The following is a 16,001-nucleotide window of genomic DNA, read 5'->3' on the forward strand; positions in this document are numbered from 1 at the left end:
TGTAAACTTCAACTCTGTAATGACGAACCAGAAGCAGATCTCTCACAAAAGATTCAAAGTTCATTTTACTAAGCACAACACTCTCAAGCTTCTGAGTTCCTACAAAAAAGGAAAAAATTATGAGACACCTGAATTTGTTCATAAAGTTTATTTTCTGTAATCAAAATTCCCAAGAACAGCCTTCATGAAGGACACTACTCTAATATCAAAGAATCAAACACTTAAAATCCATGAAACAACACAAAAATGGAACATTCAACTGGTTATTATTAAGAATGAAGAAAACATACTCCATATCCAAATAAAAACAATGTCCATTTCCAAACTTCACTAAATCTATATGTACATATATACAAAGAGATACGTTCCTCTCGCTCTTCCCCTCTCCTTACAACATTCTTGATCTGGTTTTCTAATTAACGTTTCACACCTTTTAATCTAACGAGTGGTAGAAGGCTGCTACGGGTTTTCTTTCTGGATAACATCTTTCCTGGATAATCCATTTCTGTTGACAGAACAGGCTGTCACCCTATTCGCACTCAGAAGACAGCAACACATACATGCCAAGACATTTCCCTTTCATCACAATATATACTGTAAAAACAACATATTCTCAAAAAAGTTTAGAGGTTTACATTAAAACCTAACTTAGAAAGTGCCTAATTGACAAACTTCTTGCTTCTGTTCCTATAAGGGTGAAGGCAGATGATACAGTTGAACAAATGGAATTACATACAGCTGCCAAGAGGAGTAACACCACTTCTACGTCCCCACTGCCCGTGGCACCTCTGGCACCAGTCTACTCACAGAATAAGATAATTCCACGACTAAACAAATTGGGGTTTTGGGGGGGTATGTTAAATTTTCTGCCAGATTGGCAAGTGCAATTACTTCAGACTGGTGTCAGACACATGAGAATTAAATGACATACAAATTAAGCACAAGCAATAGATAGGGATTATCACATCCCTCTTTGCAGTAGCATACCTTCATCACATTTGAGGCTCTTCCTCACTTCACATGAAAGATGTTCAACAGTGAATTTCAACACCTCTAAGGACTCATGCATTTATTCTAAGTAGGATTTTTTCATTTTCTTTCCTCAAACTCCTAATAAGACTTTTTTGGAAGTAGGTAAGAAACTAATTCCACATTATTAGGTCTTCTTTCCCAAGGCAGAACTGTCTAACAAAACATCTAATTTGATGTGTGGTTTGAAATCATCTTGAAAGCACAAGATGCAGTTTTATGCTTTTAATTGGATATGCTAAATAAGGCTATAGTTTGCAGTGTTTTAAAACACAGCCTTGCATCTGTGAAATGATCAGTTTAAATGAAAGAGAAAAATAACTCTGATGCATGCGTTTCTAACCTGGAAGACATATCACATTCTATGTTTGAAACTATCAAGCTGCACAAGTTCCCCACAAATTGTTTTTTTTTGTGAGGGTTTTTTTATGGTTTGGGGGAGGGGTTGTTTGGTGTTTTTTTTTATTTTTACACATTAGCCCATCACTTGCAATAGAAAGTGAAAAGCATATGAGAATGTCATTCTGTTTTTAACGCCACTGCACACACACAAAGAAATTCATTTATAAAACAGGTTTATTTCACAAAGTATGAGCAAAATAACTTTGCAACATTATGTTCCTCGAGATTAAGGATAATACCAAGGTTTGCCTGTTCTGACAGGATAATTTATCTCAATGCTCTTACATCCAACACCTGCAAGCTCCACCACCTTGTACCAAGAGACAAATAAAAAGTAACAGGGGACAGAGGGAAGAGACAATCTCATGCAATACATAATTAAATATGTTATTTGCTTCTGCGGGCCACCATTAGTCAAGCACCTAACAATGGATAATTTGGACATGTGAAGTCACCATTATTTACCTGTCGCTGCACTATAGATCTGCATGAGCCCAGTCCTCAGTTACCACTGAAGGTGCCACACAATCATTTTCACAAATGGAAATTTACCAACACTCTGGATAAACATTATTAACTGCGTTGTGTTCAACCAACCATCCACACCTGACAGTCCGCAGCACGAGCTTATGCGACTGCGACGATAAGTATGCGCTCGGAAACCGCGCTGGCTGCCTTCCTACGTTTGTGCACCTACATCTGTCACACGCATCCCACTCAGAACGGCTACTAATTACCATTTCAAAGCTGCCAGGGGCGGAAGAAGAAAGATTTGCATTCAAGTTATGCTCCCTTCCCGGCGGCAAGGAATCAAAGCACACCTTACAATCCAGAGACCCCTTAACGCCTCCCCTCCCGCATCCACCACCACCACCGAGCGACTAACGCTGCCCTCGCCCTCAGCAATACCCGGGGTGCCGCGGCCCTCAGCCGCCCAGAGCCCGCCAGCAGCTACGCAGCGGCCGGGAGCGGGGAGACAACGGCAGCACCTCACGCCCTCTCGCCCTGACAACGTCCCCATCTCTGAGAAACGACGCCGCGGAGAGCGCGTGTCCCGCGCAGCCACGACACGCAGCGCCCCGGCCCGAGAGACACCCCGCAGGCCTCGCCCTTGACAAGACACCGCCGCTGCACCGGATACCGGCGGCGGCTGCTGACACCGCCACCCGCCGCCGACTCCCCGCGGGCCGCCCTCCCGACCCCTCCCTCCCCCGCTCCCCTCCGGCCACCCGAAGCCGCCCGCCCCTCGGCAACAAGGCCCAGGGGACGCGTGTCCAACCCGCCGCCCGCCCCGGCACCGCGGGTCCCCGCCGCCTCTCAGCCCCCCGGGCCCGCACCCACCCGGTGCCCCCGCCAGCTGGCGGATGACGGCGCGGGTGCGGAAGAGCTCGCGGGCGGCCAGCCGCGCGTCCGCGCCGTGCGCCGTGTAGTAGTCACCGCGCTCGAAGAAGCGCACGGTGGTGTCGGGCTTCTCGGGCAGCGAGAGCACGGCGCGCACGAAGCCCGCCTCGGCCCCCGCGCCCTCCGGCCACACCGTCTCCCGCGGCGGCTCCGCCGCCATGCTGCTGCCGCCTCCCGCCATCGGCCCGCCGCGCGCCCGGCCCCGCGGGCGCAAGCGCGCCAGCGGCGGCACCCAATCACCGCCGGGCCTGCGCAGCGCGTCACGCTCGCCCCGCCCCTGCGCGGCGCCCGGCCGCCCGCGTTGCGGGAGGCGGGGAGGACTGGGCCTTCTCGCGCGCCGTACGCTGCCATGGCAACGCCGGGGCGATGAGGGGCCGCTTGGCTGCTCTGGCGCGGCCGTCGCCGGTGTGGTGGTCAAGGCGGCGGGCGCAGTGCCAGTGCCCGGTGGTGCCTCGGCGCCAAGCCCCATGCGATGACGGGAGTTGTGTGTTTGCGTACCGCCTCATGTCAGAGGCGAAGCGCGCAGGCCTCATTCGCGCTGGCACACAGTCATCGAAGGTTTTCTCAGAAGAGGGAGGGAGCCTCAGGCAGCCATGCTGAGGTGGTCGCTCCACTTACTGCGTTTGGGTCATATTGAGACACTGAGATTCTGGAGCATGTCCAGGGAAGGGCAACGAAGCTGGTGAAGGGTCTGGAGCAGAAGTCTTATGAGGAGCGGCTGAGGGAACTGGGGTTGTTTAGCCTGGAGAAAAGGAGGCTCAGGGGAGACCTTATCGCTCTCTACAACTGCCTGAAAGGAGGCTGTAGCCAGGTGGGGGTCCGTGTCTTCTCCCAAGTAATAGGTGATAGGTCAAGAGGAAATGGCCTCAAGTTGCACCAGGAGAGGTTTAGATTGGATAATAGGAAAAATTTCTTCACAGAAGGGGTTCTCAAACACTGGAACAGGCTGCCCAGGGAAGTGGTGGAATCACCACCCCTGGAGCTACTTAAAAGATGTAGACGTGGTGCTTAGGGACATGGTTTAGTGGTAGGTTTGGCAGTGTTAGGTCGATGGTTGGACTTGATGATCTTAAAGGTCCCTTCCAACCTAGATGATTCTATGATTCTACACTCCATGAGGAGGAGAGCATCCTGCGGACCAGGAGTGTGGAGGCCTGCAGCATGCCAAGGAGCTTCATAGGCTGCCAGAAGGCAAATGCTGTAACACAGCCTGAATACAGGGCTGTCACCTTGCTCAGACTGCCAGGAGGCAGAAGACTGGGGGGTAATGGGCCCTTCTCTGCTTAAAGGGGGAATGGTGTCCAGAGAATCCACATGCCGCCTCGGGCAAGGAGACAGCAATTCTCGCCCTCCTTACAGGGGGTCACTCTTCCCATGCAGTGCAAGCAGCAACATGACAAATGGCCAAAAAAATGAAAACCTGACCTCCATTTACACACTGGCATCACCCAGCTCAGGGACAGAAAGGGCGCTGTCTGCCCTGCAGTGCTCAGAGGGATCCTGAGCACTGGCTACAGGGTGGTCCTTGTGCCCAGTGCTTCATTTTTTTTTATTTTTCATCATCTTTTCCTTGCACTGTCCTGAGCAGTTTTTCATTTTTTTGTCTTTCCTTCTGATGTAAAGACACGAAGGAATAGAAACAGTATAGGTATATTCTCACAATCTTTCATTTACTGATTATTAAGAATAATGAGAAATCCCAGGTTAAATCAAGTATTTTTGGAAATTCGCTTGCCTTGGTCCACTTTTTTTTTTTCCAGTCAGTTCCAAATCATGATTCTTGTACCCCAATTCAGCTGCCTGCACTTTATCACCTATAGTCAGAACATGTTAGAATTCAAATGCCTTATCATTTCTTGCGTAAATACTTATTCCTTCTTCTAGTTTGTCCAACTTGCTGCTTCAGAATATCCCCTCATCTGCCTCCCATTGCTTTCTCTCTCCTTTCCACCCTATGTTACCTCAGCATCATTCATCTCATCTCTCACCCTTCCTCCTTCTTCCCAGCCCACCCCTGGTCGCAGCTATGGCATACTTTTGGGGCCTCTTTTCCCAGATTTCTCACCTGACTTCTCTCTTCTTTCCACTTGGTGAATCAATGTGCTTGTATTTAATATTTCTTGGTGTCAATAGATGCTTTCCAAAAGGCCCTCAGAGGCCCACATAAGGACTGCTTCAGGTTTTCACACTAAACTATCCTTTCAACACTGGGGCCACCCTGATATCTCAGTCTGAAGGTGCTACCATGTGCTGGCTGTGCCTCCACAGGGAGCACTTTTGTGTCCCTACCTCTACCCTGTTCCTGCCCAGTGTCACCCTGGGCTGCCTGTCCCCACATCAGCCTTCCCCACCCAAAACCCAGTCCTGTACCCGTGAGGTAACACAGTGTCCTGGTGTGAGGGCCTTCAAAGCCTTTTTGCAAACACACTTGCTGAAGGACCACGGGTAGTTCTTGTGAAGAGAAAGTAAGATCTGCCTGCATTTGACTTAGGAAGGAAGAAGCAAAGCATAAGGTCAGTAGACCTTTGGCAGCTTTGTAGTTGCCCAAAATCTTACTCTTACGTCCATAACAGTTGTAAAAATGACATTGCTCTGGCAGGGCAGTTGGATTTATTTTCAGTATGAATAAGTGTACTTTTCCTAACCTTATCTTCAGAAGTGGCTACACTACCTGGTCTGATACAGCCCTCCACCAAAAGTGTTTGCTTCGGGCAGTACTCAACGGAGGAAAATTCAGCCCAAATAATTGTCATTTAGCAAATAAGTCATAATGTCAAGGCAACCTTGCCAAGAGGTGATAATACCAGGTCAGCCCAAAATATACATTAATAGCTGGGAGTGCTTGTCTTTGTACATTCCAATGACTACAGATAAGGCAGAAGATAGAACAAGACGGAAAAAAAAATCATCCTGTACAAAGAGCTGGAGAGGAGGTGGGCTCCAGGGACCTCATTACCACCTTCAAAAGAGATAAAATAATGTCTGCTAAGCTGTAATTGCTGCATGTTGCAGTGCTTCCTTCTCTGCCCTCTGGCTGGTTACACACCTTTGCAGTCAGCAGTTCGCTCAAGGCAGCTGTACTGTGCTGCAGCCTCCCTTTTACACAAAGCCAGCACCTAAACCAGTCGCTAACACTCTTAGTGTGGTGACCACAGTTGGCAAAAAAACGTTTATGTTGTGACACCTCTTGCACAAAATACCTCGAGATCGATCACCTTTCCTCTGAGCTTCTGCCATTTTCATTGCCTGCTCTGTTCTTCCAGGGCAGCTCGGTGCACTGGCTGATCTGCACAACTCTGAATGGGGACCATTTCCCTGCCACCAGGCTTGGTTGCTTCACCATGCTGTTGCTAACAGAGCGGTTCCTGCTTTGTCCCTGGCCTTCCAGGAGGGACTAGAAGATGGCTGTAATTGTTACGCGCATGGCAGATAAGAAATGGATGCTAATCTAGACCCTAATTAATTTTGTTGCCTTCTTATGCATAACTATCATATACAGAAAAGTTGTGATGGCTTTTCAGTTAGAAAAATGGACGTCCTTTAACTACTCTACAGAAAAAAAAAGAAAAGAAAAAAATAAATCCTTTTTCACCAAAGGTTAATTAATATTCAGGTGTGATCAGCCACAGGTCTAATGCTTTTGAGTTGGTGGGGCTGTTACCAGAAAATTTTGTGTTATTTCAACTGGTGTGTATGTATGTATAATGCAGCAGAGACTTTGGATAACATTAACAAGATAAGAATATTTAGTTAATGTAAGTTTAAACAGAAATGCAGCTGTTGCTTTGTAAAGGATCTTTTAACTTTCTTGTACAGACTTTTTTCACTCAGATCATTTTTGCACAGCCACGCCTCTGCTTTGCAGGCACCTGAACACACAAGGATTCTGCAGTGCATTTAGTTGTTAGTAAAGAAAAAACCCACTGCTTACGTGTATGAAGTTTTTACATGCTATAACCTGGTAAGTGTTGCCTGTAACATTACACACCGCCTCCTTTTTATCTGCTGCCCTCTCCCTTGCATACGGCTGCCATTGCATGTCACTGCTAAGACAAGGAGGACAAAGATTTAAGTTCATAAAACTCTGTGTGGATGGGTTCAACTATCCCCAGCATAGGAGCCGCCCCTACGGCATGCCTGCCTGCCGTATGGCCAGCAATGGACCTCGGTAATCCCAGAGCGCAGCCTCTCCCGGGAGCTGCTAGAATTCGGTAACCAGCAGTTGTAAAGTCAGAGCAGCAGAGCTGCAAGCATTTTTAGTTTCCTAGAGTATTTTTCAGGCTATTTCAAGCAGTCTGTAATCCAAAGTCACTGTTTATTATGGCAATCAGTGTCCAGCAGGTGAGGATATAAACAAACATGGTTCACAAACAATGTTATTTCTCTTACCAAACTTATTATGATTGTTCAGAAGGGTAAGGAGCACACTACTGTCAGCAGACGCTACATACGCAACACTGACCTTTCATTTTGTAGTTGTGGAAACTATGCTTAGGGATTACTTAGGTCTTTGGAAGAAAGTTTTATAGACTTTAATGGTTGTGCTTTCTCAAATTTGTTATTTGCATACCCTCTTCTAAAAAGTGTCTCACTGTCTTTGCATAAACATTTATTTAATTTTGCTTAACAGTAATAATAACATGTGCTAGCATAATAATTCATAAGGAAGTAATAGAATTGCACTTGCCATACAAACACTATTTTCCCATGTTGTACATAGGCACTAAAATAAATATTACTACAGTTTCTTGTATTTGTGTCTATCCCCCCTCTGTAATAAAAGATCTAATTTATTCAGTCTCAAATTATTTAATAAATCTTCAGTCTGCACTTCATATCCTTTATCATAATTTACATTACATCAGAAGAGAAGGAACATGGTATCACAACTTTGTGTAGAATTTTAGATTTAAAGAAACATGCTCCTTCATGGAAGGAAGTTAATGAATTAGGCAAATGGAAGTATCAAAGTATTTCCCTTGTCAAAAATTGATGCAGTGACTAATACTCTTTTATTAAGTTCTATTGGCTTGTTTCTCTTACAGGAAACTTTAACTTTGCCAAATGCTTTCAAAGTATTAAAATGAGAACACTTCGTATTTTTTTTAATACCATAATATTTTTCAATAGCAGTCATTGTTGCCAGCAGCTCAAAATTTTCTATGGAAAAGAAGAAACATGACATGCATATGTGGAAAGTTGATGCTATCGGATAGTGGCTTTTTAGTTTTTAATCTCAGCACATTAAGTCTCTAAAAAACTATAAAACACAGTTAAGCTGCAGGATGCTGATACACTAGTTTCTCAGCTCTTCTCCCCTCATCCTTTTCCATTCCCCTATAAATACACACTTTAATGGAGCCAGACTGTTGCACAAGTGCAGTGTTTAGTAAACAAAACTCAAGCCAATATAAAGATCAATAAAACTATTCAGAAAAGGAAACTAGGGAAAACCCTATTATTAACCACCATTTTGAGAACTGAGCAGCATAATTTTTGTACTGTAGTAACCGAGTTTAAAAACAGATATAGTATGAACCCTTCAGCTGTGGATCTAGTGAAACTGTCTTCTATTTTTTCATTAATTTATGTAAACTGTGATTTCCTAATGCCTTGGCTCGTTTCAGTCAAGTTTGACAAGGAAGATGACCATATTAGAGACACTAAGCTTATGCACCATTAGGTGTAAAAAAAAAAAAAAAAACCAAAAAAAAACCAAAAAAAAACAAAACCAAAAAACCCCACAAGTATCTAAGTGCCTTCCTCTACTGTGGGAAAAGTAGGGGGAAAGCGTTGTTCAAACAAACCACCTAGGACAAGGTCCAGGCCACACAGCAGGTACACACCAGCCACTCAAGTCAGCACATGTAGCTCCCAGCCCAGCCACAGCACAGGGCATCTCTTTCCACCCCACAGACCAAAACTAAGGTATGAACTGGGGATGGTAGGAAGAGGAGGAGGAGATGAAACAAGAGCCTTGTGATCTTGTGGAGAAGAAAGGAAGGGCAAGGACACCATATTGCAGGCATTGAAGAAAGTATAGGATATGGAGCATGAAGAACTGGGGCAGACAATAATACACACAACTCAGCAAAAGACAAGCTTACTGTAAACCAGGCTTTGTTTGTTTAACAGCTTACTGAATTGTAGGAAATTCATCATACCTCAGCAGAAGGCCTGCATACCTGGGGAGAAAGGGAGTGGCATATACTGGCAGAGGGAGAAAGACTGCCTCTACAGAAGCTGTAGCTGAAAAAGCCGCCTAAAAAGGCTGCAAAGCACTCTGCTAAATTCCCTGCTTCGGGATTTTTCCCCCCCCCCGAGTTCATCACATCAGATGCTGGAAGAGCAAAGGCAAGTCACTGCCTACATTTCACCATCCAGCACAGAAACACAGGCATCAGCTACCACCTTGTTCAAAGGCAGAAGGTATACTGGTGAGCAGTGACATCAGAGCTACATCCAAGGCAGTTCAGCAACTTCCCTATTGTATTTAGCAGACACACAAGCTCTCTAATGGGGTGCACTTCACATTTAATTTTATGAACACGGTATGTAGAATACCCTCTCAGTAGCTTATCCTACTTTTCCTGTTTTAGGGAGAGGGCTCAAAACAAAAACCACATTAGTAATGATTTGTCATTCGGTTCCTTATCTTGTATCTAATTATTTCTTTGGCAACAGGAGTTACAGCATTTCCTTTATAAATCAGATATGCTGGACAGACCATACATATTAGCTTGCTAGCTAATATACATTACATACACTACTGACTGCCAAAGCAAGCTCTTTTATCGAAAGCTCTGGGAGGTAGATAGCCTGCGTAAGTTTGGTCAGCCTCCCTGGCAGTAAACAGTAATAACAACAGAAACAGATTCTAGCTATGCAACGACTTCTTCGCAATGGATAGCTATGCAAATCACAGTAATGGTGTAACAGCTCTTCCCCAGCTCCACCAACAGATGCCAAGGCTACCCACCCCCAACCCTACACCACAGATGTTCTAGATTAGAGGCTTGTTTTATTGTAAATACTTACATAGCACTTGAAAGAGCAGTCTATGCATTCCTGAAATCGCTACATTCACAGCAAGTTTATTTTTTTATACAAACAATCCATCTTTTATCATTTTACTCCTGTTGCACAGTAAGAGTGGAAAATAGGATAAAGTATATTTTCACAGCTTTAAGAAAAAAAAAAATCATGCTACTGAGCTATTAGATGGCTAATACAAACTTTGTTAGTGGGAGTTCTAGAATATTTTCACCTACACTGAGGTTGCTTGCTTTAAGGAAATATTACACTGCTGAATTTGTAAGCACGGTAACTTACCAGATCATCATCATTTCAACATAGAAGAATTAGAAGTCTGTTTCAAAGTTTTATTAATTCAAGTCATAAAAAAGTTCCAGCAACTTCAAATATGTACAAACAGACATAAAATTGTCACGTTCAGTTATACAGGAGACAGTCTTGTTACAACATGGCTACAAAAATCATTATCTTCAATAAACCTCCCACAAGGGTAAAATAACCATTTAAGCACAGATGCTCCAAAACCCTAGTAACAGCAGTTGTCAACTCATTTCATCATCATAATAAAATCAGGGAGCAGTAGTTAAGTTTGACTTGAGCAAGATGGGGCAGTTAAGATTTAACTCTCAACAAATAGTAAAAGTAGTAGCATGGTTACCAGTCTTGGCTGTTAAGAGTTTTAACAATCATTATGCAAGCACAATTGCCTTCCTTTCAGGAGGAATCTTAAGAGTTAAGATCCATGCCTCTGATGTTTCTGTTGTCTTCTTGTTTGAATCTTACTCTGTTCTCAGCTGGTTTAATTATGCATTCAGCCCTCTATGCATTTCATTCATTTCCTTTACCTGGAAGGGAAGAGGGAGATCAACATTTGTACTATTTCTCTCTCAACATGAGACCCAAGAAGTGAATAGGACTTAACAACCCAGATTTTCATTAGCAAAGAGATTTGATCTAGCACTAACAGAATCAAGTATGTCAAGACTACTGCAACACTTAAGCTTCGTTTAATTGTTATTTTAAAAACAAAACCACAGCAGTCTTTGGGGTATGCACAGGGAGCAGACTTTACTATTTATATACAACACCCTTTGAATTCTTTTACAAAGGGCTCTACACCTGGGGTAAAGCACCATTCACCAGTACCATTTGTTACTATTCCATTGGAAAGTAGCTCTGCAATATAAACTGCAAGCTCCATGCAAAGAGAGAGGTGTTCACGACAGAACAAGACTATCAGTATTTCCTGTGGATTGTATAGCCCTTGCTATAGATATGTAAAAACAGTACTTGCTGCCAGCACCACCCTCCCACCCCTGGGAAATGCCGCAGAACACCAGTTGGCTTTGAAACTACTGCACAACCAATAGGGTGAACCATAAGGATGGGAACCAGTTAACAGAATTTGAGTATTTTCTGTTTCCTTGCACACATCAGAAGCACCCAAAGCAAGCTTTTAACAAACTACAATAAACCTAGGGGGTTCTGGATTCTGGCCAACCTCCTCCCCACACATACACCATAAACAGAAATTAATTACCTCTGCTTTCACGTACTTCCCTTTCCTCCTCCTTGTGAGGACCTGTAAGAGAAGGACAGAACAATTGTGAAGTTTTATTTAACCTCGACTTACATGTAACTTTATCTGGTTGTGACTTTAAAACTCCAAACTTGAAGCTGTCCCTTCCCAATCCTTCCAAAGTGAGGTACATGAGAAGCTGGCTGTCACTCTTGACTCCTATAAACCAGGTGGTACTTTCTCCACCTCAATGAGTTTTTCCCCCATACATTAATCTTCCACATGACACCCTTCAGTCATAACCTGAAACAGTGATGGTATGTATGCCCATCACCTCTCTCCCACCTCCCAAGTCTCAAAAAAGAAGCCAGTTGATAGAAACAATAATGCCTCTGTAAAAGTCCAATTACCCTGGTGTGTTATTTCACAAATTACCCTGTTACCCATTCTGCCTGGCAGCTTTGTTAGAACTTACCAGAACAACAATTCCAGCAACTATTGCTACTATTATTACTACAATGACAGCAATGAGGCCAGGAGCCAGAGACTTCATGGAAAACTCCGGTGCTATTTCATCAACATAGTAGACCGCTGTCTTCTCAAAAAGCAGCCTTTCATTATCAATGCTCATGTTTGGCGCACCAGCATGAAAGATGGAGTCACCTTTTACCTAAGGACAGAGGGGGAAAAAGGAGACTTGCTAGTTCACGTTGTAATAGGCATTCATCTAGGCACTGCAATACTCCATCTTGCTTTAGCCAGTACACAGTAAGACTGCTCAATGTAATGCAATATACGCATCTAGTCTATGGCAGACTGTACCCGTGACACACTTACATCTTTTTCAAAGTAGTAGGCCACATCAGCTATATCCACATCTTCAGGAGATTTTTCTGAGGAATTCTGCTTCAAATCAATAGTAATGAAAGGTTTTTCATACTGCAAAAAAAAATAGTATAGTATTAAGAAGGGGCTAGTTTAAATCCAAATATTAACTACATAGCAAAATATCATGATCCAACTTGTGAACTCACATCCTGAATCAAGTTTCTGGTACTTGTTCTCAAACCAGCTGTTTACAGTACGATTCAAATTCCACTTTTTTAGTGAAGCAAAGTAAGATTTCATCTACAGACTGAGAAGAGCAATTTCTCAGTATTTCAGTTCAGATACAGCTATTTGCTAGCTGCTCAGTATCACTATTTTGAGAGTTTTTAATAAGACTCATGCTGTACTGCATTAGTCAAACGAGAGTTTTCAAAGTTACTTGCAACAAATTAAAACTCTGATACTTCACTAAAAATTATGTGCCTCTTACCACAACACTACTTATGTACCGTCCATTCAGCAGGTAACGACTGGTAATTGTGTCCTTGAAGAACCTGTAAAGATAGTAAGAGCCATAGCTATGAAAACAGCCTCAAGTGACACAAAAGCAGTCACTCATCAATAGCAGATCAATGCCCAGACAATCTCCAAGCGATGGCTACTTGGGACACACCCCACCCCCACCTCCCCGATTTACTGCTGAGCATGACATACAATAAGGGACATCTCTTGGTCAATTCGGGTCAGCAGTCTCTGCTGCATCCCCTTGCCAACCTCTTGCCCATCCCCAACCTGCAGCAGAACGAGAGTCTGAGAAGGCTCACCACTACTTAAGCACTGTTCAGCAACAGTTAAAACACCGGTGACTTATCAACACTATTTTGGTCACCAGTCTAAAACACAGCACCATACCGACTGCTACCGATGAAATACCAAGAAAATTAACTCCATCGCAACCAAACCCAGTGTTCACTCTCATTACTGAATTATACTAGAGCTCTGTTAATTCCCAACAGTGAAGATGCACTTACTGAAAAATAAGCACATACATTGCTGCAGTGTTAGAGAGAAGAGGTTGAACAGTTTTGAGAGTTCAGAAAAGAAGCTAGAGTAGCAACTTTCCAGGGGGACTGTGGGTGGAATCCAATAGCTACAGGTACATTTTTCTTGCTATACGACTTCTGACAGAGATGTAGAATTTTGTTTTAGCCAGAAAACAGCTAAACTATTGTTTCGCCTGCTGCTTCCATACAGTCCCTCTGCCATCTTTGTCAGTTTACTTCTTGAGCAGTTTCACTTTCCATTTCCTTCAGTATATTGACTTGATATACAAAAAAGTAGCAATCAATTCTAAACAGAAGTAACTCTCATTAGCTGTTAATTTTTGCCAATAAAAATTAAAGCAGTTTCATGAAGGATCTGTAGGCCATTTCTAAGGTGTCTTACAAATTAATTCAGAAGTTTGACAATGCTTTTAAACATTTGTTTAGAAATACACTAGATATCTAGTCATGCATGCAGACATTGCCGTAACATCTTACTATCATCACTTACTTCTTTAAAGATTCAGTGTTCAGAGGAGCATTTCTCTCAGCATGTTTCATTTCAATGATGATCCACCTGAAGTAACAGGCAATTCCAATTAATATTCTTAGAGCATGTACATATAACCACACATACTAAAAATCTAACCTCGGGGAAAAAAAAAAAACACTGCAGCAAGAGAAATAGAAAGCCCCCTCCAAACCCCTTCAATAACTCCTCATTTCCAAAGAAAAAAATAAATCAGTACTCAAGTGTTTATTGCTCCATCTTCATTCATCCCCAGCACATCATTCATACCAGATAAATCGTCTACGAGGCAGAACCTAATACAGGAATGTTTTCATGTCACACAACACCCTGTTGAAAGACTTACGTTGTTCTGACTAATTGATTGCACTTCAAGTCTGCATCATGTTTGTCAGTTCTTCTAACACCAGCTGTATTCACACACCAACAGGTGGTTCCGTTGCACTGCTTCGCCTTGAAAACACCAGTATTTTCACACTCGGGATCATAAAGGCCATCAGTATCTTCAAATGCATCTTTTGGTTTCTCACGACGACCTGATTTTGAGCCTCTCATTTCTGCTTTCATCAACAGGCATTTTGAAGTCACTAAAAAAAAACCAGAAAGTAACGTTATGCAGTAGCAAGCCATACATGTTCAAAACAGAGCTCTTAGTCTGTAAAAACATACATTTACATCAGAAGGAGCCGGATCTGAAGCCATTACAAGGAAGAGCAGGTGTCTAACACGTAGGTGGTGCCTAAAGCCAACACAACTGGGGTACGTCAGCCTTGGTCAGCTTCCCAAGGCAAACGCGTAAGAAGCTCAGCCACTTTCCTTTTCTCACAGCGAGAGGAGCATTTACAGCTTAGCTGAGTTTGAACCAAGAGCCAGGCCTTAAGACAAGGCTCTTTCACCTATGGACTTGTGGGAAGAGTCACGATATGTGCTTAAAAGGAAGCTAAAAGTTAGCCCTTGAGCCTCCATCAGTCTAAGCGTACGCACATCCACACAGGAAGAATCTTAAACGCTTATCTTCCATCGCCAGCTGACGCGGGGGACCGGGAAGCAGCTTTCCTTCCTTACTACTATTATTTTGCTGGGAACTCAATGGCCATTTTCACGTATTCCCGTGGGTTTAGCTGGCACTCTCCCTCTCCGCCCCGCACCAGGGAGCGCACCCAGGCCAAGGGCGGCCCGCACGCCCGCTGTACTCACGAGTGTTGCAGTTCACAGAGACGCCGGAGCCCACCGAGTCGCACCAGCAGGCGCCGTTGACCACCCTGCAGTTGGTGACACGCTTGTTCTTCTCGCAGATGCACGCTGGAACCGAAGGGCGGCTGTGAGGTGGGAGGCCCCCGGGGAAGGCGGCCCGGCGCCCCGGGGGCACCGCCACCCGCTGCTCCGCCGGCAGGGAGGACGGACAAAGCCGCCCTTCACCGCACGGCGCCGGACGGGTGTGGGGCGCCCGTAACCCACCGCTTCCCACCTCACCAGCCACCCTGCCCTCGAGAAATACCAGAACACCCTTCGCGCCCCTGGGGCCCTTCGCCCGGGGCTGCTGGGCCCCTCCGGCCGGAGACAAAGGGTTGCCCCCTCCTCACCTTCCCGCCCGCGAGGCGGCCCCTCCCCGCCCGCCAACGGCCCCGGCGGAGAGGGGGCGCCATTTTGTGGCACCGCCCGGAGAGGGGGAGCCCACCCGGCTCGGCTCCGCGGGCGGCGGAGGGCGAGAGGGGCCGCCAGAGGGGGGGGTTCACGGGGTGGGGGAGTCCGGTCGGGCAGGGAGGCGCAGGGCGGACAGAGGGGTGCGGGCACTCACGGTTCTGGGCGCAGGCGGCGGCGCAGAGCAGGAGCAGGAGCGCAGCCCCGCAGAGCGGCTTCATGGCTGGGGCCGGCGGCGGGGAGCGGAGGGGGCCGGGGAAAAGTCCTCCGAGGCGCGGGCGGAGGAGTCGGAGCGGTGCTTTCGCGGCGGCGACCCGATGGATGTGAGCCGCCCGACAGGTTCCGCAGGTGGTGGTGGTGGCTGCGCCGCACCCTCTCGGCTCCGGTTACACCTGAGACGCGCAGGCGGCAGCGGTGGCGGCGGCGGCTCCTCCTCCCGGGCCAGCCGGGCGCTGTTAAACCGCCGCCCCCCACCTCGCCGCACCTGGGCGAAACTAGATGGGGCAGGGCGGGTCGCCGCTCCCCGTCACGGCCCAAATATAGCCTTTTCCGCGGGGCTGGGGAGGGGGGGAGG

At 45.7% G+C, this 16,001-nt stretch overlaps 1 protein-coding gene across 1 annotated transcript; it reads right to left on the reverse strand.

Moving 5' to 3' along the window:
* Nucleotides 1-9,926: 9,926 nt before the first annotated feature.
* Nucleotides 9,927-15,648, reverse strand: EPCAM (epithelial cell adhesion molecule; the record flags this gene model as incomplete). Its single annotated transcript, XM_082480318.1, has 9 exons — nucleotides 9,927-10,712; nucleotides 11,408-11,449; nucleotides 11,862-12,056; nucleotides 12,224-12,325; nucleotides 12,705-12,768; nucleotides 13,769-13,834; nucleotides 14,133-14,373; nucleotides 14,984-15,088; nucleotides 15,585-15,648. 9 exons carry the CDS (start codon nucleotides 15,646-15,648, stop codon nucleotides 10,671-10,673), a joined length of 921 nt encoding a protein of 306 aa, XP_082336444.1. The 3' UTR covers nucleotides 9,927-10,670.
* Nucleotides 15,649-16,001: the final 353 nt, after the last annotated feature.

This window comes from Vanellus vanellus (assembly GCF_965231255.1).
Source record: "Vanellus vanellus genome assembly, chromosome: 3".
Lineage (NCBI taxonomy): Eukaryota > Metazoa > Chordata > Aves > Charadriiformes > Charadriidae > Vanellus > Vanellus vanellus.